The sequence below is a fragment of the Vulpes lagopus genome, chromosome 5 (assembly GCF_018345385.1).
Source record: "Vulpes lagopus strain Blue_001 chromosome 5, ASM1834538v1, whole genome shotgun sequence".
In the NCBI taxonomy this organism is placed as follows: Eukaryota; Metazoa; Chordata; class Mammalia; order Carnivora; family Canidae; genus Vulpes; species Vulpes lagopus.
Genome location: NC_054828.1, coordinates 109,334,635 through 109,359,766, shown reverse-complemented (window position 1 = coordinate 109,359,766; position 25,132 = coordinate 109,334,635). Strand labels below are relative to the sequence as shown.

Below are 25,132 nucleotides of genomic sequence, written 5' to 3'. Positions count from 1 at the left end.
GCCCTGCAAACCCACCGATGTCTCTCATCAGGATGAACAAGTCAGGAAGGATTTCCCACTTCTCTGAGCAGTTCACATATACTGATTCTTTCATCCTCAACACAGTCATTAGTGGGTAGGAGCAGAGTGGCCACCACAAAGGAAAAAAAGTGAGAAGGAGATCGCCACAGCACAGGGGAGATGGTGTGGGGGCCCTGGTGCGGGTGGTGCCAGCCAAGGAAAATCAGCCTAAGTCCCACCACTCCCCCGACACTGTGTCCTTGTCTGAGAAATGGGCATGTGAAAAATACCCGACCTCGTAGCTGGCCGTGTGAGTCCATCCGTAACTCAGGGAGGGTGGGACCTGCACAAAGGCACAGAGCCATCTGCAGGTCAGGACCAGGGAGGGTGGTCTTTGCGGAATATAAAGTAACAGTGGGAACGTCAGAGAAAAGTTTTTGCACTTTCAAAAGGAGTAACTGAGATATGGAGAGAGAAAGCATACAGAATTCCAGAGCAATTCAAGGGTAGGCAGAGGCAAGGAATTTAGGTTTCTTCGCATCCTGCCAACCTGCCTTGGCCTCTGGGCAAGGGTGATGCATGGGTGAAGGTAATGACAAAAGCCTCAGGAATTGGGTGACAAGGCCCAGTTAACTCCGCTGCCTCCTTGTCACAAATGGCACTCATCAGGGCTCCCTTTCTGGAGTCTTCTATTGTCTGGCAGAAATAGTTCTGCATGCACCATGTATCAGCTGCTGCCAGAAGCCCCACTCACAGGCCTGCTGCGGTGACAGTGTGATACAAAGAACAGGTCCCTGGCCTTGCCCCACCACTGCCTGCGTTGTGACTGTGGGCAGGCTGCTCTACCTCAGTTTCTCCATCTTTAACATGGGGATAGAATCAGTGCCAAGCTCCCTCCCAGAGGGTCCCGGGGTGCATATGTGAAATACTGGCTTGACAGAGCTGAGAGGAGGTGGGGACGCAGCACCCTGACCCACAGTCTGCCCCACTCACCTCTTTGACTCTGTGCAGCAGGGGCTGGAGCCAGTCCCTGTTCACCTCGCAGTGACTGTCCAGGAAAGTCAGAGTGGTGCCCTTGGCGACATTAGCGCCCCGGATCCGGGACCGGACCAGACCTGTGGTAGGGACAAACAGACAAGGCTGTGCCCCTGTCCTTCCATCTCCCAGAGAGCTCATGGAGGAGCCACAGGACATTTCCTACACACTAAACACACACCCAGATGCACACACACACCCTCAACACCGCCCCCCCACTTACGCCCCAGGGGCCTGCCGCCCTGCACAGACCTACCTTGCCGCTCACTATTGCGTATACACTTCACCTTGGGCAACTTGATGAGCTGCAAGCAGTCGTCAGCTGTGAAGATAAAAGGTTAGGTGGCATGAGCACCCCGGGATGGACGTGAACCGGAAGAGTAGGTGAGACAGCCCAGCTTGCTGTCCCCACCCCCAACTGCAGAGCCCTGTCCCGATTCCAGGGGTGGTTGTGGGTTTTGGACAAGGTAGACTGACCATTTCTATTGAGATACAACGAGGCCCAGTCCATGCCAAGTGGCCTCAAGGAGGCCTTTCTTTTTTTTCCAAAAATTTTCTTTATTTATTTATGAGAGACATAGAGAGGCAGAGACATAGGCAGAGGAAGAAGCAGGCTCCCTCCTGGGAGCCTGATGACAGAACTTGATCCCAGGACCCCAGGATCACAATCTGAGCCAAAGGCAGACGCTCAACCACTGAGCCATCTAGGTGCCCCAAGGTGGCCTCTTTGAAGCAGGTCAGTCACACAGCAGCACCTGTGCGCTTACTAGGACACACTTCCAGATGGGGATTCTTGGTATGGTCACCTGGAGACTCTTCTCCTTTTTCACAGACAATTAAGAACATGAGACAGAGTCCTGCTCACTCTAGTGGGGTCTAACAAAAACTGCTGGGAGACCACACAATGGATGAGACGGATTTCAGAGTTTCCTTTCTGATCATGGACTTTTGATAACTAGGGACTTTATATGTTAAGTGATCTGTCCAGTGTATCCCATCACACAGAGCTGGCTTAACTTTCCACTGTTCGGGGGAATGTGCCAGGATGGGCAGGAGGTGCATCTTAAGCATCACCCAATCCTCTGGCTTGCCTGCTTGCCCTGTCACTTGCTTAATTTATCAATCCTCTAAACTCTATATTTTGACACCACCATGTTGGTTTTGCTTCACTGGTTTACCAACCTTAGCCTCTCTTTGGCTCTGGACTCTACAGAGTGATAGCAAAGACTCACAGAGGCTCCCTCTGGGCCGGGTACTGTTCCAGGCACTTTGAATGTGTTAACACTTCTAATCCTTACATAAACCATATAATTACAATGTTCTCCACTGTACATCAGGGAAACTGAGGCACATGGAAGTTAACCTCTGGCAGAGGTACATAACCAGTGCATAAGTGAGAGGTCTTGGGTTTGAAGCTGGGCAGTCTGGCTCCACAAAGCTGTTCCACTTCTGAGTCAATCCAGCAGTCTATGCTTCTCCAGCTTCAGTGCCAGGCCACCTCCCACTCCTTCCTCTCTAGGGAAGGGAGATCACCGAGTTTCAGTACTCAGAGTCTGACCTTACTACTCTGGGCCCAGTGCACAGCTCACTTAGGCGTTACTTCCAGGGTTCTGAGGCTATGCCATGGGTGTGGGTTACAGCCATCCTATAGCAGACTTTGGGGTGGTACTGGCTCTTATGCCTACCTTTCAGCATCAGCACTGGTGAGGACAGACTCTTCTCCTAGGGCTTGCAGCTGTCCCCAGGGCCATTGCCTGCTCCCCCTGGTTTGTCACCGGGAAGAGTTGGTCCTGCCTGGAACTGTACCCAGGCTGCTGGGATGATGGCTCTCAGAGGAGTCAGCACTACCAACACTTGACATCTGAGGATGCTTCTAAGTTGTCATGTCTGTCAAACTTAACACACACACGTCTGAGGACACCTACATGCTCTTCTTGGGGAAAGGAGATGTGGTTCTTTGATAGGATAGCTAGGAAAAAGTGCTCATTGGCTGGATGGTCAGAAGGCAGCTACTCACTGGGCATGGCCAGGTGATGGGATGTCCCAACGGCACCCCCCCCAGAGTCCACCCAGCCCTCATGCAGGAATGAAAGGAGAGGGTGTTTCAGACTCGGCTCAGACTAGCAGATTACCCCAGATACAAGTCAGGAACCTCTAGTGATACAAATTGCTCTGAGCTCTGGGTCCCAGGGTCAATCCTCTGAAGGTTTCCATGTCCAAGAACGTTGGTTAGGGGGCAGTGACATACATGTGTGTGTGCACACACATACACCTCCCCCCAACCCAATCAAAGATCTACTAAATTTACTGCATAGGTCCTCAAAGACTCACGGCAGAGAATCCAAGAAATTTGGGGGTATTTCTGTTTTGTTTTGTTTTTTTTAAGATTTTATTTAATATTTGTTTTGACACATACAGAGTGACCGAGCACACATGTGCAGAGAGAGGGAGAAGCAGATTCCCTACTGGAAAGGGAGCTGATGTGGGGCTCAATCCCAAGACCTCGAGATCATGACCTGAGCTGAAGGACACTTAACCGATTGAGTCACCCAGGCGCCCCAAGAAATTGTTTTTTAAAATATAAGGCTTATCTCCCTCTCGAGCCCCTCATGGACACTCCAAGGCTTCCATATCTGCTACAAACCCAGGCTTTCCTCCATCCCTGGAGAACCAATGGACTGCCCCTGCCTGTTACTTGGGGGCTGGGAACAGAAACTTGTACCCACAGAGCCAGGGGGCCAAGATACTTACGGTCATTGCTGAAGTCATCCACTAATATGATTTCCTGGATCAGATTCATAGGTGTGCGATTTAATACGCTGTGAGGTGGAAGGAGGGGAGATAATTAAGACTTCTAGTGGCAAACGTATGTGTTAACCGGAGCTTTAAATGGACACCATGGCATTTGAGGAATGAAAACTCAGAGCAACCAAAGGGCTTGTGCCGTCCCACTACTCACCTGGGAGCCCCTGGGATATGACCCTGCTTTCTCCTAGGGAATGCCACCCATGCACTTGGCACCGAGACAGGAACCCAGGAGTCATCCTCAATGACTGCCCTCCCCCGCTGCCACCCAAAAGCCCCGTATCCAGTGACCAAGACCTCCTGGTTCTACTAGAAAAGATCCCTCAAACCACGTCCACTTCTTATACCTCCGTATAAGGCTCAACTTTTGTCCCATTTTTTGCAGCAGCCTTGACCTGCCCAGGCCATCCTCTCAGGGCCTTAAGAGGGAGCTTTCTGGAGCCTAGGTCTGATCTCTGGAAAGTGTGACTTTCCTCACTCATGCAAACAAATAAGTTGACAAAACGTCACAGTGGCTCGCCACTGTCTACACTCAAACCCTCAGCATGCTCTTCACAATCTGAACACGGCCCCTGTTCCCAGCCTCCTCATGCTTTAGGCCCTGATTTGGTGGCATCTTGCTTGTTCATAACCAAGAGCCTGGTCACCCCTGATGCCATGAAACACCCTTCCTCTGCCACCAGTTCAACACATTTATTCCCTAACAGCTTCCCAGCTACTCAGTGAGCACTATCCTGCGGCCTTCTCCATGCCGGACTCTGAGGGCTGGTTTTGCTGGCCCCTTTAGATGGTCCTATCTCTGGGGGCAGGGTCCTTGTCAGTACTCTCTGTGTCACCAGAGGCCAGCCCAGAGCTGTGGCCCATCTTTCCCTCCAGGGGTGTGTACTGCACACCTACTATGTGCTTAGGTTCTATGACGACCAAAGGGAAGGCCTGTTCTACCTGCCAAAAGTTGGCAGTCGAGGAGCTACTTGCTACAAGCTGTGGGATCCTGGGAAAGTGGCTCTACCGCTCTGTGTAGTGAGTAGCCCCATCTGCACAACAGGAATAAGAACAGTAGTATCTACTTCACTTGGCCGTTGGGAGGATTGGAGAGAAAATGTTTCTAGAGCATTTAGCACCATGTCTAGCTCGAAGTGGCAATTACCACTATTTTTGTGCGGCAGTAATGATTCTGGGATTGACTTCACATGTCAGCCTATGCTGTGGATCTGTACTCACAGGCAAGGCTGGGTTTCCGTGTTCCTCTGGGGGTCTCAGGCCATAATCAACCTCTGAACATCCCAAACCACACAGTTCCTCAGACACGTTCCAGGGCCACCCCACCCACCATGGGATGCTCGTGGCCCTGTGCGGGTTGGGGAGGGGTTCAGATGGTGTGGTGGAGGCACTGAGTGTTCTCCTCTCAGGAGGGCCAGTCTGAGCCCCGATGAGGTGAGCCACCCTGTGGAAGCAGGATGAAGAGACTCTCTAGGAGGAGAACTTTGCCTGGAGCTACTTTTATTTATGAAGCCTTAATTCTCACCATGGCAACTAGTATAAGGTGAGAGAGGAACCCTGACTCCAAGCCCTGAGCTCTTGGTTGGGAGGTGGAGTCAGGGAGGGGCAGAGGGTGGTGGGAGGAGACCCTCGCCACATGGGATCAATTGACAGTCCCAAAGAAAACACACACCAACCCAATAACCAGTCCCCTAATCAGACAGGGAAGCAGGGAGGGAGGCAGTAAGAGAGGAAAACCTGCTTGAAGAATACCCTCTAATGAGGTTTGATTAAGGCTGCAGCTTCTGCATGAGATTCCCCCCAAATCCCTGCCGGCTCTTTGAAATTCAAGAGTTCTTCTTCTGTGAACATCAAAAGGTAAATCGCGTGCAGCTCTGTGCTGGTTGAACTGAGAGATGATTAGCGAATAAAAAATGTCCAGGGTTTAAAAAAGAAAAAAAAAAAAAAAAACAACTCCGAAATCGTCAGCACTAAGTGCTAATTAGACCATTTCCTGGTAACACCTGGCTTGTTTTTGCTCCTCTAATCAGAGCAATTGGAGTGATAGCGGGGGGCTCCAGGAAAAGTGGCTCAGGATTGGGAGGGCCTGAGATGGGCAGGTGTTCTGGGCTCCGAGGGTGGCTCGAGGAGAAAGGTCAGGTCTAGCCCAGGGGACCTGGCCTGGCCCAGGGCCCTCCCCTCTGCATATCGCTGCCATTCCCACCACCTGGACCCTGGCTGCTCCATCACCCCCGTTTGTCCACCAGAACACTTCTCCAGCCCCTCTACCACAGAGCCAGCCCTCCTTTTCCTCCAGCTTAGGATAAGCCTCTCTCCCACTATGGCTGTTGGCTGTTCCATGCTCCTTCCCTAGAGCCTCAGCATGGGAGCGAGTGCTCACCTCACGGGCATACCCGGATCACACTCTTCCCGGGAGGTATTCTAGAATGGAGTCTCCTTACACACAGCTCACTTCTCTGCCAGGGGGTAGCTGTGTAGCCAGCGTCCACCTACACCTTCTACTTTCCGCTGCTGGGCCCTAACGGTGGGGCCCACACTAAAGCATCCTGGGAGGCGGCGGCGGGCAAGGCCATGTGAGCAGCGTGGGAGGCCGGGTGGCCTCCACCATCTACTAGCTATGCAATCCTGAACGAGACGCCGGGCTGCTCCCAGCCTTCGTTTTCATCTGTAATTACATTTTCCTTGTAAAGGCAGGAGATATTAATACTTGACCTACTTCACAGGCTTTTGTGCGTATGAAATGAGGAAATGTATTTGAAATTGCTTTGTGAACTCCGAGCTGCTATATGCAGGCAGGGTTTATCAAATGCTCCATAAATACCAGTTGAATGAAGACCTGAGGCAGGCTGACAGTTGAGTTTGGTTGTTCTGGAGTCAGGCTGACTTGGGTTCAAGTACTCTATCCCCGTATCTGCTATTCGCTGGCTTCAGAGCTTCAGTACTGAGGTACTTAGGTGCTGAACTTGCAGTACCTTTCTCGGCTGCATGAGAGGTGCTTAGCATTGAGCGTAGGACCGTGGCTGCTTTCAGAATCCGGGTATTGGCAATAATGATGATTCTGGTTCTCAAAGCGTGGTCCCAGGGCCAGCAGCATCTACATCACCTGGGGACTTGTTGCAAATGTAAATACTTGGGCCCCACTAGCCTTACTGAGTTAGGACACCTGAGTTAGGATGGGAATCTCCAGGGGATTTGATGTGGGCTCAAGTGTGAGAGCCACAGCACTGCTGCCTACCCTGGCTGGAGGGGCATCACGGCACCTGCTGTCACTTGTACAGGTTCCCTCGGTGCCATGCACTGCGTCAAGGGCTTTACATATCTGTACTCACTCTTCTCCATAGTCATATGAGGTAATTATCAGTAGCTCTTGTTTTACAGAAAAGGAAACTGAGGCAGAGGGGTACAGGAGCTTATCCAGGGTCACACAGTTGGTAGCAGAGTAGGGATATCTCACTCCAGAGTCCCATTTCCTATCCACCCTAACCTAAGAACTTGTTTTTCTAAATCCAGGATTTTACAAAAAAGTAGCAGTAAGGAGATTCAGGATATAAAGAGATCAACTGCACCCGAGCTAGAGCCCCCATGGGAGGTGTAAGGTTGAAGGATCCCCCGAAAGGAAAGGGGATGGCCCTGGGTCTCACGCATACACAGGGACCCACTGGATGAACGATTCCTCAGGGCTTGCTTTCTCTCTCCTGAAGTGAAAGAAGTCCCCTCGCTGATCTGGGTTGTGACTCTTTCCCTCCCCGCATCACCCACCCCCATCAGGCTGCTGCCTGGCTCTGAGTGCCCCATGTGGGTCCTTCCAGCCCCCAGCCCCCTAGCTACCTCAGGAGCTCAGGGGGCCAGGGGCCAGAGGGCTTGGGCAGGGATGGTCAGAGGGACGAAAGCTTGGCCAAGTGCTGGGGGGTGGGAGGGAGAGGGTACATTCAGTCCTCTCCTTGAGCATCTTTTTTTCAGAGCCTGACACCAATGCCATCAGAATTCTGGAACATTAAAGATGAAAGATACCTTAGAGAAGATCCTTTCATTGATGACAAAATGAGATAGGAAGTGCTCCTCATTCAGGTCCATCTCAGTGCCAGTGATTTATTAGTGCATGGAGATAGGGAGTATGAGGAAGGTAGCAAATCCCAGGGCAAATACCGGGCCATGGAAACTTCTAGAAGTAATCTTCCTCGCTTCCATCCCCAAAATTCACCTTCACCCTACTTATGATGTAAAAGCCTGTCAGTCCACACACACTTCTCCCCAGGTTCTGCTGTTTCCACATAATCACACTTGGATCTGAGCCAGGGGGCCTGGCCTATGTCAGAAGTTCCCCAGAGACAGGAAGTGGGTCCATGGGTCTCCTGGCAAAGTGCCTAGCAGTTTGGTGTATGGTCTGGCACTTCTGGGGTGCCTTCTGAAAAGTGGAATGGTTGGCACTCAAGTCCCCTTTCAGAGCATAGGGCACCGGGGCCTCAGGGCAGCCCTCATCAGGGTGGTGGACAGTGGTGCTGGGGCTGCACCCTTAGCTGTCCCCCACACTCCCTCAGGAAGTCAGAAGCCTCAGTCTTGGCTCCTGTGCTTCTCAGCCTGGTGGCCTTGGGCCTCCCTTCACCTTATGCACCCCTGACTTCGAAAGTTCCGGATGGGACTCCAACTGATGTGAGATGTAATATGTTCTGGAGACCATAAAGCTCAGCATACATTTAAAATATTAATAATATTATTATAAAGTGTCATTATTACTATTATAAAGAGATGGAGGAGCAGTGGGAAGAGAAAGGAAAATATGTCTTATAGCTGAAAGGGATGAGTCTACAGGCAGCAGCTGGAGTGACCCTATGTGGGAAATATGCGGGGGCTTGGGAGCCCCACAGGATATTATAACACGCCCACATGTCCCCAGGTAATGTCTTCTTGTGGGAAATGTGATAGAACTGGAACACTGGAAACATGAAAGGTATTTTTATCCTTTTCCTTATGGATGCAGTCAGTGACCCACACAAGGTCACCTGGCTAGGAAGTGCCTTATAAGGGAAGGACTTGACCATAGGTCTTGTGACCCCAGGTACCCCCACAGCCTCTTTTCTTTTGAGAACTCAGCAACTATGCAGATGTGGACACAGACATAGCTCATGTTGCTCAAGTACCCAGGCTATGCTGGCCACGGTTGTTGGTTCCTTACCTGACTGAACCCAAAGCAACTCCATGTGGTAGCAACTCCAAATGGTCATTATGCCCATTTCCTTGATCAGTCAACTGAGTCACAGGGAACTCAGGTAGGAGATGAACAAGATGTAGTCCTTACCCTAATGGAATTCACTGAAGATTACATCTGGGAAAAATGCATTAAGTGCTAGAGTTGAGATGTGCAGAAGGGAGCCCAGCAGAAGGCCTTTGTGTGCGTGTGTGTGTGTGTTGAGGTGGTGGAGGTGTATGATGTCAGAGGACTCCTTCAGGAAGAAGAGAGGCCAGTCCAGAAGGCAAGGAGCCATTCTCTGATCCTATAGTGTCCTCATGGAAACATCTATCAGACATGCCCAGACATGACCTTGTGGAATAGCCACCCTGAATGGTGGGAAAGGCAGAGGTTGCCCTAAATTTGTTCCAGAAAGCCTACCTAGTGCCAAGGAGATCATGACGGCAGTGGGGCTGTGGCTGGCATTCTGAAAGCAGCCACCTCTGCTCCACTGCCCGGCTGCTCAATCTGCAAGGCCCAGAAACAACGGTCTCCCTTCACCAGAAAAGACCCAGGTAAACCCGATCATCTTGTACCCGTGTTCCTCGACACATACCTGCTCTGGTTTACAAATCATAAAGGTACTTTATTAGTCTAATGTGAGACTCTCAGTGACTCCTGACAGTGACTCAGGGCGTTTTCTTATCAAGAACTGAAGCCTTGCTGGAAAATCAAATGTGAATCTAGTGATCTGTGGGGCGAATACAGCAGCTAGGACAGTCAGGGCAAGCAGCTGGCAGAAGGAACCAGCCAGTCGGCTGCCAAGGACATCTGGGCAGCAGACAGAGCTGCCCCGGTGGACAGGGGTGAGATGATGCATGTTTGGGCAGGTCCCTCCCTGCATTTATATGGGACACACGGACCCTGCACGGCAGACATTCGTCGTAAGTGGCAGGTGGCACCCAAGACTTGGTGCCTGCCATCAGGGTGAGCCTATTGCTGACTCCCTCCCATCACCTGGAGCTTCCCTGCCTGCCCACAGCCAGGCAGAGGAAGGTATGGCTTAGTGAGGGAAATGACAAGAGACTTTGTCATGCTTGGTGGTCCTATCCTAGGCCCTCCCTCTCTGTGGGATCAGGCGACCATGTGTTGTGCTGCCTACCAGATAGGGACGGGCTCGTGCCGGCCATGAGTCCCGGGGCCCTGGGAGTATGCAGGCACTTTATCCCAGGGCCAGCCCCAACACCAGGGATGCTGAACACCACCTGGGAGACTAGCCTGGCCCATGGAGGCTGCTGAGAAGAACTGTCAGAGTGCAAGGGTTTGAACCCAGCTTCACCACTGTTAGCTGAGCAACAGGAGGCTTTGATTTAGTGTCTCCGAGTCTCAGTTTCCTCAGCTGTAAAGTGAGTACAGCAGTGGCCTCCCACCTCCCCAGCTGAGAGCATGAGCTGTGGCATGTCTGCACATAAGGGGACCTCGTGACTGATGGTTGCCATTGCCACCGTCTGAGATGCCAATGCTGCTGGAGACCTGAGAGATGAAGGGGAGGCCAGATGGTGTTGAGGGGAGGATGGGCATGGGGAGAGAGCTTCGGAGTTGTGGAAGGACACAGCATGGGGAAGGGGAGCCAAAACAACCAGGGCCAAGTCCCCAGGGTCCCGTCTGTGTTCTGATGGGAGTTCTGCTGGGAGCTGGTGCTGGAACTTCTGTTATGTTCCAGATTCACACAGGCCATGGGCCAAAGGAAGGATGCACTTGTGAGAGCAAGAATGGGGCCTAGCCTTGGTGCTGAGTGCTGGTGGGGAGGCGGAGCAGGATCAGGGTTGGAACAGAAGGTGGGTGGCTGAGAAAGTCAATGTTAGCCACTGCCTTTGGGCTGCTTGGATTTGCACCATGGCTCGTGGCCACATGGAAGGCTGTGGTGATGCAGGTGCTGGGGCCTACGGCATTTGGCAGAGCCAAGTCCTAAGAGTCAGAAATGCCTGATATTTTTATGCCAGGGCCAGCCTCCCCCTCCCCCGCCCCTGCCACCGTGGGCAGACACCCTCTTCCCAGGGCAGGCCTGGGAGGGCCCAGGAAGGTGGTCTTACCTGCGGATGGTTCTGAGCAGGGTGGAGCGGGCCTCGTTGTGGAAGGTGATGATGATGCTGGTGGGGGGGAGGTCCGCGCAGTACACCAGCATGGTACATCTGGGGAAGGAAAGGCAGGACGACAGTAAGACCTTCAGGGGGCAGAGCAGATCGGAAGGGCTGGAACCAAGGGCACTGTGGAAGTCACCAGCACAGAGGGATGCCTGCTGTCTGCGGGGACTGCCCCAGCTGCACAGCCTGGGCTAAGACCCCCAGGGCAGGGGGGTTCCCAAAATGAGTGAAACTAGGTTTCCCACCTCCTCAGGGGAACTTGAGCTCGGATCCAAATTAAGTTAGTGTACAGAATATCAGCGTGGGATTTCTTGCATGCCCAAGTTAATGCACAGCGGGTCCTAGCAGCCACACGGTGCCACCGCCAAGTCTTGGGCTCTGCTCCCTGGTCCGTGTCCTGGGCCGGCAGCCCCAGCCCACCACACCACGCGGACCCCGACCTCCTGGCACACACGTGGAAATCCGGCATGCTTAACGAGGCAGAGCCCTAAAACCCTGGCAGAGACAATAAAACCCCATCCTGAAAGAGCATTCATTTCCACGTGTCCAGGATCATTTCGTATGACAATTACATCTGGGGTAATTTCAATTTAATACCTCGCTGCAAGGGAAAATTGTAGCCCGCAGCCCGAAAATTACTATAATAATGAAAATAAACCCGCCAAGTGATGCCGGTGCCACCGGGGACTATCCCTGGGTAAGTGCTTCCTCCTGTTACTCGCTCTTTCAGGGGCTGCCCAATTACGGGGAGTGATATTAAACGAGGAAGTAAATAACAGACATTTGGTGAGTCAAATGTTTCTTCTCTTCATTTTCCAATTTCGTCCTCAGCTCGGGGCTTTGCATTTGGGGTCCAGGGATCCAAGGCTGGCCTTCCAGGGGACCAGGAGCCCGCTGAAATTGTTTGCAAAGTAGTGTATGCAAATGTGTGGTTTGTTGTGGTTCTGTTTGGTTTTTTTCCCTCTGGGAAGATGATTCATGGTTGTCACTAGATTCTCAAAGAAGTCTGTGGCTGAAAACACCTCATCTCAGTCCTAGGCCAACGAGGGGAAGGGACAGTAGAAATGTGAGTCATGACCTTCAGGCCTTCAGGCCTGCAGAGACAACTCTTCACCCTATCATGTCAGCTCCACCTACTAAGACAACCCTCCGGAATCCACTCCTCCTCCCTCGTCCCTGTGGGTCCCGCTCTGAGAGTCCTTGCTTCTCTCGGGGATCCCTGTGGCAGCCTCCTGACTGCCTGGTCTTCCTGCCTCCACCCTCTGCCCCTGACACTCCTATCCTGTCTAACACACAACTCTGCCCAGGCCTTCTTCTGGCCCGAAGCCCTCAGTAGCTCCTGATGCAGAAAGTCCAAAGTCCCTATCACAGCCCTCGAGACCTCCCACAGTGACAGCATCGTTTGCTGCCAGAACTCTCCACCACTGCTCACACTATGACTTCTGTACAGAACAATGTCCTTCCTCCTTTCTCCACCCAATGAGCTCCTACTCATCCTTCAAGACCCAGAGCAAATGTCGCTTCTGCTGTGAAGGCATTCCATACTCCCCCAGATAAATAATGACCCGCTGTTTGTGCTCCTGTAATTCTGTACATATCTCTCTTCTAGAACTTTCTGAGAATGGGCTGGCTTCCCCATTTGACTATGAGTTCCTCTAGGGAAGGATCCTTGTCTATCTCCATGTCCCTAAAATAAGAACTATGCAGAGCAGATGCCCATTCATGGAGAAAAGGAGAAAGAAATTTGGGAGATGCCTTCCTAGCTCAGCTGGTGACTTAGAGTTGATGGTTTTCAAACGTGTGGCAGCCAGCCTTCCCAAAGGCTCTCAGTGAATCTCACCTACTGAGATTAGCAGGACCTCCTTGTCTCTGTCAGAGAGAGGGGACAAAAAGAAAGACTGAACCAAGTGACTCACAAGACCACAACTGCCAGGGCTGTGCCAAAGGTCAGGCACCGGGGACAGCCCCAGGGATGGCAAAGGGACCCCAAACCCTAGCTTTGGTGATGTAAGTTATTTAGGGTTGGCTGGTGCAGGGGGCCGGGGCGGGGAGGGTAGGGGGGGCTGCTGTTCAGAGAGCTTCTGGGGACAGAGGTCATTTCTCCTGCCTCGGCCACACCCAGCTGGGAGGCAGGCGTGTATGGGCACAATGACCCAGCAGCATGCACACGCACAGGGCTCGGAGAGCAGAGAGGCAGGCGTACCCCACCTGGGGTGGTGGAGTCTTCCTGGACGAGGAGGTGCTGGACGAGGTAGGGATGATCTGAGAGACATGGGGCACAGTGTCCCAGTCCCGGCACGGTTCTCAACCCTGAGGCCGAGAGCTGCAAGAGACAGTTCATAGAATATTCTATGGGGTCGCACACCACTGAGCATCTGTGGGACTACGGACCAACCATGTCTTCTCCAGTCCGCTGACTGCTCATCATGTAGGATCCTGCTTAAGCATCCTACAGCATAGTACTCAGGAGCTTCCATGGTAGCTGACACCGAATAAACACGGCTGATTTGAAAGAACCTCACAAAGACCACTGTGCAGCTTAGGCTCAACTGTGTGGCTGGACGTCGAATGGACTTTTCTGAGCCTCAGTTTCTCCATCTGGAAAGCGGAGACAACAATTTTTAACTAGGAGATTTTTTCCTCCTAGATTATTACTATGTTGTTAGGCAACAGTCCGTGCTTGACAAAACTGTCACGGCCGTTATCTTCAACATCCAGTTCAAATGTGCAGGCTACTCCTCCCATTGGACGGTTTTGTCCTGTCCGACAGAGGGCGAGGGGCTCTGAGAGGCAAGAGGAGGTGGGGGAGAGCAAAGGACGCAGCATCAGCGTTAGGGAAAGAAAGTGGGCTGTGATGCCAGAATCCTGACTCTGACAAAAACTGGCTGTGTGCCCTTGGGCACATCATTTGCCTTCTCAGAACTTGGATGTGTCACCTATAAAATGCAGACAGACACCTTCCTCGCAGGCTTGTGAAGACCACAGACTGCAGGCAAAGCACCAGGTGTTTAACAGATGCCAAGTAGGGCAGCCCGGGTGGCTCAGCAGTTTAGCACCGTCTTCAGCCCAGGGCGTGATCCTGGAGACCCAGGATCAAGTCCCACATCGGGCTCCCTGCATGGAGCCTGCTTCTCCCTCTGCCTGTGTCTCTGCCTCTCTCTCTCTCTCTCTCTGGGTGTCTCATGAATACATAAATAAAATCTTAAAAAAAAAAAAAAAACAGATGCCAAGTAAATGGTAGCTGGAATTCTTATTATCATGGCTCTAGTAGCTGAACCAGCCTCCACGCAACGTTCTGTGCTTACGGACAAGAACCAAGAGCTCATGGTTGTGAAAAGGAAAGGGTATTGGAGATGACCCAGTCCAACCTCCTAAACTGGGAAGAACTTGGTGGTGTGACAGGCACTGGCAGGAGCCTGGGTGGTCGTGCTCTTGGACCTCACTCCCCTCCAGCCTCATAAGCCTGCAGGATAAGGGACAGGGGGCTCTTCTGGAGGTGGGGCAGGGAACCCCTAAGAGCTCCAGCGTGCAAAGGCCCACGGAGGGCAGGCAGCAGGGCAGTGCCTTGCACCCTATGGCCTGGGCGGCCTGGCTCCGGGGACTTCACGTGCCTTCCTCCTGCCCCTGGTCACAGCGCATTCATGGTCTCATCTGACCCTCGCAACAGCATCTGAGAACCTCTACTCCACACAAGAGGAGAACCGGGGGCTCAGAATCTCACTCAGGGGTCACACGGCCGGTGAGTGGCTCAGGCCAGCTGAACCCAGGTCCCGTGACTTCTAACTGCCACCTGTCCCTAGCATCCTGCAGCCCTGCTTGGGAATGAGCAGCAGGTACTGGGAGCAACAAGGCAGAGAGGCGCAGACAAATCCTTCAAGCTGGACACTCTGAGGAGAGTCAGCTCGGATGGTGGGTTCTCTGGGGGAAGGATCTAAAAGATTAATCAAATGGCAAGATCTATTAGGGACACTGGGGGAATGTCAAAAGCTACCAATGCTGAGATCTGGCGCTGCAGACGCCTGGGAAAGCATGTTTATAATTTATTAAAGATTCAGGGGTTTTACTGGAGAGAAGAGCCAGTGAGCAGGGAAGATCGCTGTGGGGGTAGAGCGGGGAGGAAGGGTGGGCCAGCGTGTGGGGAGCCTGCCTGCCGGGCTGCTGTCCTGACGGCCCCCACACCTCCTGAGTAACGGATGCTCCGCTGAGCTCATTTCCCACGTGTAGTTTTTTTTTGGTTGTTCTGTGTGTGTGTGTGTGTGTGTGTGTGTTTTCTGAAAAATTCAACAGAGACTCTTGATTTCCCCAAGTTGAGGTGTGTCTCAAAATGCTTCCTGAACCACCAACTTCTTGAGTGTCCAGTGCCACTTCCCGGCCGAGGACGCTCCCACAGAGGTTTGAAACGCCAGCCCCGGGGCACAGGGAGGAGCCTCTCCCTCCTCCATCTCTTTCCGTCTCTCCACACCAATCACTGCTCCCCTACCCACCCACACCCCACCCCTGCACCCCAACAGGTGGGACTGTTGGGTGCCACACCCAACGCGGGTATGTCAGAAACATACTAAGTGGTGGTCGCTGTTACCATTGAAATATAATGTGCACATGTTTTGTTTTTTAAAGATTTTATTTATTTGAGAGAGAGAAAGCGCATGCGCAAGGAGGGGGGAGGGGCACAGGTGGATGGGGAAGCAGGCTCCCCTCTGAGCTCAAAGCCCGACATGGGGCTCCATCCCAGGACCCCAGGATACAACCTGAGCCAAAGGCAGATGCCTAACTGACTGAGTCACCCAGGCACCCCGTGTACACAAGCTCATGAAAGTGACAGCTGCCTGTAAGCAGTGTTATGATATCGTCATCATCATCCCCGTTTTATCAGTGGGCAACAGAGGCTCCTGGTGGCCCCAAGTGTGCCTGCTAAGGCTGGCACCCGGGTCCTTTGATTTCTGGACATACTTCTTCCTCCTACAGCACTCCACCCCTACGGAAGAAAAGACATGGTCATAAATTATAAACATGTGGGTTTTTACGTGGAGTGTCAAAACAGGAGGGAGTGATGGAGAGGCAGACCCAGCAATTCTGAAGCAGAGGAGAGCAGAATTATTACCAACACACTGATGGAAAAGAAAGCCACTGCACTCCCCTGCCATTGACAACGCAGACAATAGTGTGATAAGACACACTCCTGAAGCAGGGCTCTGGCATCCCAGAGGGGAGACTGAGGCAGTAAGGGGAAAGGTCACACAAATATGCGGCAAGATGTAATGGAGATCACGCAGGCCTTGGGGGCGGGGGGGACACCCTGGGTGTGTCATCACTCGGGAGCTTGGCAGTGACTCCACTTCTCTAAGCCTTAGCTTCTAGTTTACAGTGATGAAATTAAACTACTTTGGGGGCGCCTGGGTGGCTCAGTCGGTTAAGCATCTGACTCTTGATTTCAACTCAGGTCACGATCTTGGGGTTGTGGGATCCAGCCCCATGCTGGGCTCCATGCTGGGCATGGCACCTGCCTGGGATTCTTTCTCCACCTCTGCCTCCTGCCACACCCTTGCCCAGCTTGTGTACACACGCATGCTCTCTCTCTCAAAAGTGGCCCCTGCTACCAGCCACTGTGTTGAGCACCCTGCATATCTAATGCTCCATAACCTTATGAGCACCATAACCTTATGAAGGGCCACTGCTTCATGGACTCACTCAGGAGGAAACTGAGGCACTGGGAGGTTAAATAACTGGCTGCAGCCACTGCGGGGATTCAAACCCAGGCCTGCCAGACGTCCTTGTCACCATGCCACAACTGTCACTATGCCACAACACCTCCATGCCAGCCGTGTTCCAAGCATTAGGGTATCCATGAGCCTCCAGCTGCTGTTCTGGTCCTGTCTGTGCCCTGTGGACACACGTGTTCCCACTCAAGTCAACTGCTTCAACCCAAGAAGCTGTTTCTTTTCTTTTCTTTTCTTTTCTTTCTTTTTTTTCTTTTCTTTCTTTTTTCTTTCTTTCTTTTCTTTCTTTCTTTCTTTCTTTCTTTCTTTCTTTCTTTCTTTCTTTCTTTCTTTCTTTCTTTCTTTCTTTCTTTCTTTCTTTCTTCTTTCTCTTTCTGTGTGTCTAGATTTTATTTACTTGAGAGGCAGAGAGAGAAAGAGTACAAGCAGAGTGAGGAAGAGTAGAGGGAGAGGGAGAAGCTCCCCATGGAGCAGGGAGCCCGACATGGAGCTCATTCCCAGGACCCCAGGATCATGACCTGAGCTGAAGGTAGATGCTTAACTGACTGAACGACCCAGGTACCCCTCAAGAAGCAGTTTCCACTGAGCTCTGGAACTCAGCTCTTGGAACAACCTTCCTGGAGGGGAGGGACAGGCTGATGCTCCTGGACAGTTTAGAGGAGGACAGGCAAAGTGCTGGCTAAGCTGCCACTGGGGAGTCCCTACAGGGGCTTCAACTTACTGCCCAGATTGGAGCCAGCAAAGGTGTGGTATCAGTGAGGCCCTGGGAGGAGCAATTCGTGAACATCTATTCCTAAACAGAAAGCTGTGCCCATCCCTCTGCTTCCTGCACACGCAGCAGAGGCCAGACTCAGCCAGAGAAAGTGAATGGGCTGTCTTCTCTGTATGTTCCATATCTGAACTCTACAGCCACAGGGGGCAAGGGAAACACAGGCATAAAGTAGAGGTGGGACCCGTTTCCTGGGAGAACACTGCCTCCAAGGGAGTGACAATCTGTGGATTTCCAGGTGCAAGGGTATGGGGGCACATCCTCCATCCCTCCTGCACTCTTGTCTCGTCTCACCACGTCATGGCTTCAGCCCTGAAGAGGTCTCAGGAAGACCACCAAGTCCTCCCCTCGTTCCCCAGGACACGAACACCCACCACAAAGCTGATGTGTGTGTGAGGAAGGATGAGGGGGGCTAAGCTCTTGGCTGACGGACCTTTTCAGTATGTCAGCTGCCTTGGGACAGGGACAGTGAGCACGCTGCCAGTGTTTAGAGTCACAGGTTTTGTACTTAGAGCGGAGAACATCTAATATGTTCCCGGTTTAGTTCTATGTAAGGAAGCCTGCTCCCAGCCAAGAGGAAAAGGAAGGTGGCCAAAAGGTATAAAATGCCAAGCTTGTGTCTGGCCTCTAGGTCCAAATTCAAGTCTTTAGAAGAGGAAAAATGCAAGCAGTATGAAAAGTATGACAACTGTAAAATCAGAAATTCCTTTTAATCTCATTTCATGGGCAACACAGATACACTGTAAGGCATGAAATTTTTATTTCATGTCAATTTCACTGGGATTTCACATGCAGATTAATTTGTTCATCCACATAAATATATACTGCTCCTAGGTCTTGCCTCAACAGCTGTCCTCACTTAGGATTACAGAAATTCTACATCTCATAAAAGATACTTAGAATAACAGTGAGATCTGCTACTCCATTATGCTGCCAGGTTTTAATTGCTGAACAATTTATTAAAATCCTTTACTTTGGGAAGGGGGTTTGTGGGCCAGGGCAGGACAGTGAGCTGCCTAGAAACCTGGTTGGGTACTACTGGTGGGCAGTAGATGGTCTCCCACCCCCAAGGCCTTGTGCAGTTCCCTCCCCTGGAATGTGGGCTGACACATTCAGGAACAGAGTACAACTAAAGTGACAGGATGCCACTTCTGTGATTCTGTTAGGAAAGATCGGGACATCTGTCCTTTTGGCTTGCATACTTGGGTGAAGTAAGCTGCCATGTTGGGGAGCCTCGCAAGGCAAGGAACTGAGCACGGCCTCAGGTCAATAGCCCGTGAGGAACTGAATCCTGCCCACAACACAAGAAGGAACTGGGATGAGGGTCCAGCCCAGTTTTGTCCTGAGATGCCAGTAGCTCCAGCTGACCCATGGCTCACTGCCTATGAGACACCTGAGCCATACCCGAATGCCTGACCCACAGAAACTGAGATAATAAATGTCCTGTGAAGCCACTAATTTGTGGGTAATTTGTTATGCAGCAACAGACAAGGTACTCTTAGCTACCTGAAGAAACAAGGTCAGCAGCATTTCTCACACCCCTGGGGTCAGTGGTAAATCCTCTTGGGCAGTTGATGGAAAAGCTGTGCAACTGCATCATGGCTGTCCAAATGACGTGCTCCCAGAGCCCCCACAGGACCCTTTGATGGCCCCATTCTTCAAGATGATGCTAGTTATGGATGCCGGGGACCCTACATACACAGAGAAGTTCTCCAGGAGTACCTTTTTGGGGTTGTTCCAATCTTTATAGATTCAACTCCCTCAGGAGTTTTTTTTTTTTTTTTTAAGATTTTGTTCGTTTGTTCATTCATTCATTCATTCATTCATTCATGAGAGACACCGAGAGAGAGAGAGAGTCAGAGACATAGGCAGAGGGAGAAGCAGGCTCCATGCAGGAAGCCCAATGTGGGACTCGATCCTGGGACTCTGGGATCATGCCCTGAGCCGAAGGCAGACGCTCAACAGCTGTGACCACCCCCCACCCCCGGCATCCCAGGAGTTCTTAATATGAACCATACAATACAAGAACATTGTCTGATTCTTTGCTCACTTCTCCCATGGATGGTTCACAGGAGTACCCTTCCACATGGGTAAAGGAGAAGTTAATTCCTTTCATTATAGTGGATGTTCTGGGGCTTAAAGGCTTAACTCTCTTGCAGAAAGGCTGACCTAGATGTTATCATTGACATCCCTCCAGGAACACAAGGCCATTTAACAGAAGACTTGATCTCAGGGTGAGCCTACTTAGGCTAATAAATGCCTTCCCTTGCACCAACCACCACCACATTCCTCGTCCCTGTCATCCAGCTTGGGGCCTGCAGTTCACTTCTTCCTCCTGGATTTCTCAGCCAGCTACTCTCAGTAGCATCACATTTCTAAGAAACCTACATCTCGACCATTCTAGAGCACTTCCGCTATCAGATTAATTGCAGCCCATAGATCAGAATAGTGTTCCCAGAAAACAGCTCTGCAAGCCCATTTTCCTGGCAATGTAAGAATGCCTAAGAGGGGTCTTTGCTGACAAACTGGGAAGCTAATTGGGGAAGAAGCCTGCTATTATATAGAGGCCATGGTGTCAGGGGCCTGGGTGGCTCTTGGTTTTGGTTCAGATCATGATCTTGGGGTCATGGGACTGAGCCCTGTACTCAGCGTGGAGGCTGCTTTGGATTCTCTCTCCATCTCCCTCCTCAAACCCCTGACTTGCTATAACAGTAGAAAGTACCAGGAAGAGCATCTGGCTAATCACTCCCTACACTGCCAGCTGGTGGACAGTGTCTCCAGGAGAAGCCTATGCATGCTCCGTGAATAAAGTGTAGACAAGTCAAATCAGTTGGACAAATGAGAAATACTGGAAAAATACTAGATCACCCTTCTGGTGATCCACCAATACACATGAATATGTTACAAGTTTTGAGACTTCTAGCCTATTGTTTATGCAGCTTTGACCTCAAAACCTGCCCCCTCCCCAACCTCACACTTTTCCTTCTTCCTAGCAGACAATCCCTTACACATGGTGGGAACTCACATATCTACTAGATATATGGTGAGTAAAGCATAGCATTTACCTAAGAGAATTCTGTGGGACACAGGTTTAGAAAAAATTGGTTCCAGCTCCCTGTTTATTCACAGATGAGGAAACTGAGGCCCTGAACAGTGAAGTGACCTGCCCAAGGCCACCCTGCTAGTTAGTGGTCTGTCTAAGATCTTCTGGGTCTTAATGACTGAACTTGCTATTTCCTTCAAGGAGCCAAGCTTGGGGGCCCCAGTCAGATGATAGAGAGAGGCCTCAGGCTCAGTCTATAGAGCATTACTGCCCACCTCTGCTTCCCAGTGCCCCATTTTCCCCTCTCCCCACCAAATCCTACCACCAAGGTCCCTATTACTTCTCAGTGTCACTAAGCTAGTGGAAACTTATCAGTCTTTACTTGTTATCTCTGTAGCACTTGACATTGACAGTCACACACTTTATTCGATACTTGATTCTTTGCCCTTGGCTTTAGCGAAGTCACCTTAGTGTGGCTATCCTCTTAGGCTGTCTCTTCTGAGTTTTGTTTGTTTGTTTTTTAAGATTTTATTCACTTATTCATGAGAGACACAGAGAGAGAGGCAGAGACATAGGCAGAGGGAAAAGCAGGCTTCCCACAGGGAGCCTGATGCAGGACTCGATCCCAAGACCCTGGGATTACGACCTGAGTCAAAGGCAGATGCTCAACCACTGAGCTACCCAGGTGCCCCTCTCCTGGGTTTTCCTCTTCTTCCCTCATCTGAAGTTCTCATGTTCCCAATCCCACCCAAATTGTCCTAAACCACTTCTTCTCAGTCTTCCTTCTCTTTGGATGACACACTTTTTTTCCAAGGCTTCAATTTTCTATCTGTCTGCTAATGACCCCAACCCTATCCCTAATCTTGATGAGCACCTTCCCTGGGATATCCCCATGAGGTGATCTCTTCTTCACCCACCCTCTGCCTCCAGCACCTCAGCCAAGCCTGCTATGCCTTTTGTCTTCCCCAGTCTACCATCTACCGTGTACTCAAATCCAAGAGATATTCTCGAATCCTGCCTCTCTGTGGCCTCCTAATCTAATGAAAGGCCTAGTCCTGTCAATCCTTCTTAATTTATCTCTCAACCTGGCTGTTTCTTCACATTCCCATCATGTCTTCTCTATATTACTGCAGCAACTTCCAAGCTGGCTTTATCCCTTTCCAATCTAGCCTGCACCCTGCAGCTAGAATGATCTTTCCAAACTGCAAATTTTTAACATGTTTCAATGCTGCCTAACTGCTCACAAAATGACATTGAAACTTCTAATTATGGCTTCCTCTCCTAGTGACCCGGCACCACTTCTGACTCCTCCCCACCCCGCATGCTCCAGATCCAGCCACCTTTTGCCTGACCCACTCTTCTCTCTCCGGACCTCTGCAGCCACAGCCTCCCTCCCATGTGTCTGAAATGCACTCTCTTCTCTTCCAAGGTTGGGCCATTTTCTCTTATTCTAATCTTGGCTTTGAAGTTACTTTCCCTGGAAAGTATTTCTTGATCTCTCAAGGTTTTCCCAATGCGCTCTCCTAGGACATCTCTGTAATCGATTACCAAAAATTGTGAACTTATTTTTCTCTCCCCTGTACTTAGCGAGGCAAGGGCTCCTTTGTGTTGCGACCTCAGAACCTAGTACAGTGCTTAGGCACTGTAGGTATACATGTCTGAAGAATGAGTGGATGCATGAAGGAGGAAACAGGGGCACTCGCACGGGGGCAAAGCCAGAGGGGACAATGTCCCTTGCCAAGGTATGAGTGACACCAGCTCAAGGAATCTGCTGAACTATATACACTGAGCAAGGTGCCAAGGTCAGTCATACAGAGAAGAGAGACCAAACAAATCACTAAAACTACTGAAGTTAGAATATGGAACCATAGTGGCACAAACAGGGAGCTCCGGGTAAAGGTTGTCCTGGGAGATATCCAAGACAGCCATTTGGTGCCTGTGGAGACTCTGACACATTCTCTGTAGCACCAGAAATACCCGGCTATGTTTAAAGGGCCAGAATGATCTTGATTACCAAAGTCCTAGGGAGAAGAACAGCGTCTGGTATTACCAAGGTGTCCATCAAACCTGTTCAAAGATGATGAACACTTGTTCTTTCAAGTGAGAAGCGAGAGACTGAATCCTACCCAGACAGGGTTGCCAGGCATGGCTCAGACACCCTCTTTGCCTGGACCCAGGCTGTCTGATGTGATAGCCATTGGGTATTGGAGTGTGAAATATGCACAAGATTTCCAAGACTTTGTATGAAAAACAATGTAAAATAGCTCATCACACTCACTGTATGTCAAAGTGACAAAATTTGGGTAAACTGAATTAAATAAAACATATTATTAAAAAGAATTTCACTTGTTTCTTTTGCTTTTTCAAACGTGTCTACCAGAAGATTTTACATTACCTACATGGCTTTACATCTATTTTTATTGGACGTTGACATCCTAGATATTACTCAACCTTAGCTTGTATACAGCCCAATTTCAAATTTCAGCATTAGTGCCAGACAATCATTTCTAGATGCAGGGTTCTTTTGTATGAGTAAAATAAAACTTAAAAAATTATAAAGACCATTATTAGGTTTGCAACATCTTATTTTGTGGGAGAGAGAACATATTTTAAAAATCCCACCTTCTAATATCATCCTTTCATAAAATGGTGTGTAAACATTAGAAAAGGCTGCAATTTCAGAATCATTAAAAACCCTTTAAATTGTAAAATTAAGCTTTAAGAACATCTTTCTCATGGTATCCTCTCTTCCGACACCAAGGATCAGATTTGCACTAATTCACACATGAAAGTACAGCTCAAAGGTCTATCCACTATGATAAGCCTGTATTTGACTGCCCACCCCCCACACCATGGACACCAAGCATGGAGGACAGGACATCTCCACTCTTTGCTCCAGAACCAGCAGCCTCAGGTCCATTCTTGGTGCTGCTGAACCTAACACATTGGTATGGTTTTTCTGATCCCTGGTCCCAATTTATCTCCTCACGCATTTGGCTGCCCATGCAACCTGACCCAGAATGCACACCTGACTGGGGAAGGCAGACAGCTCGGGCTGAGCTCAGGCCTCCTAGAACCCACCACTGCTCCCCTCTGCACAGGACCCTCTTGCTTTCCCGGAGAACCGATTTTGCTCTGTTTTGCTTATCAGCTCCTTTGAAATGAGTGAGACCCTGTGGTTTGGGGAAACCACAGATAGGCAGCAGTACCTTCCCTCCAGGAAGAGCAACTGCTCTCAGCAGGCAGCAAAAAGGCTTCTCTTGGGATGCCGCCAGGATCTGTGTGCGCTGGTACAGAGCACCACCCAGATGGCAACCATGTGCGTGTGTGTGCACGCGTGTACGTGTGCGTGCACACAACACAGGGGAGAATGTTCTCAAAAGGCAAATGCAGAGCGTAGCTGGGACCAGGAAGTGCGGAGGTGGGCCAAGGCCTATTTTTGCAATGTTTCTGAAAAAGATGCCTTGGTGTCTGGGACAAGGGCTCCTTCGAGTCTTATTTTAGCCCTGCGTGAATCACATTACACAATAGTAATAACAGACAACACCTACTGACCCCTGGCTCTGGCTCAGGTCTTCTTCCAAGAGCTTTAGATCTGCACAAAGATTCTCTGAGGTAGCGCTGGGGCTCCTCCCCTCCCATTGTGGAAGGGACTTTGAGGGCAGGTCAGCAAGCAGCAGAGCCTCCAGATAAAACCAGATGGGCTGGCTCCTGACTCTGTGCTCTTATTCGCTCCCCTGGGGTGCCCCTGGATGGTCATCCAATTGGCTGGCTCTCGGCCTTTATTTCACACTGGCCCTGGCACACGCTGGAAGGTTCTGGAAAGATGGAAAACCACAAGTCTGGGCTGTCCCTCACTGCTAAAGAATGGTATCTCCCTTTGATGCTCCCTGAGCTATTTCCAGATATTTCTCAGACTTAGGGCTTCCTTTTACCTTTTGCCGTCAATCCTCAGATTGAAGCAGCTGAGATAAGACCTGTAGCCCTGGTCAGTCCAGGGATGCAGCCAGGCCCAGCCCACTGAGCTCAGAAATGGCCTGCTTGAGGGCCAACTGTCCCTCAAGTGGAGAGGTAAAAAGCCAGGTCTTCTCATACCTTCCCGTGCATGTCTTATCAGTCCAATCTGTCCATTCCAAGTCAGTCCTGAACCACCTTCTGCCTCATGCTTCCTTTATTCTCACCTCCACCCCCCAAGCCAGGGCCACACCCTACAAGAGCCCCCTGACTGTTCTAAGCCTGCAGAACTGTCCCTCCATCTCCTTCCCCGCTGCTTTCCACACACGCTCACACACCACTCTCCCTACCGTCGCCTGGTTCCTTGAAGCTAAACCAGACTATAACCCAAGGCCTCCTCATCACCCTGACCCCCAGCCCTGCCCCGCAGTTCCCCTGCCTTCCAGCTCTGCTACCCCAGTCCACTCACTTCCCTCCAACACGACCTCCACATGCCTC

General features: G+C 50.9%; 1 protein-coding gene across 2 annotated transcripts in view; it reads right to left on the bottom strand.

Moving 5' to 3' along the window:
• GALNT14 (polypeptide N-acetylgalactosaminyltransferase 14) overlaps positions 1-25,132 on the bottom strand; it is a 205,039-nt gene that overhangs the window by 38,938 nt on the left and 140,969 nt on the right. For both annotated transcript variants that reach the window (XM_041755900.1, XM_041755899.1), the window contains exons 3-6: positions 11,101-11,199; positions 3,787-3,854; positions 1,292-1,357; positions 994-1,115 (exon numbers count right to left, since the gene is read on the bottom strand). In XM_041755900.1, coding sequence (XP_041611834.1) covers positions 994-1,115; positions 1,292-1,357; positions 3,787-3,854; positions 11,101-11,199 — 355 coding nt within the window. The remainder of the gene's footprint in view (positions 1-993; positions 1,116-1,291; positions 1,358-3,786; positions 3,855-11,100; positions 11,200-25,132) is intronic.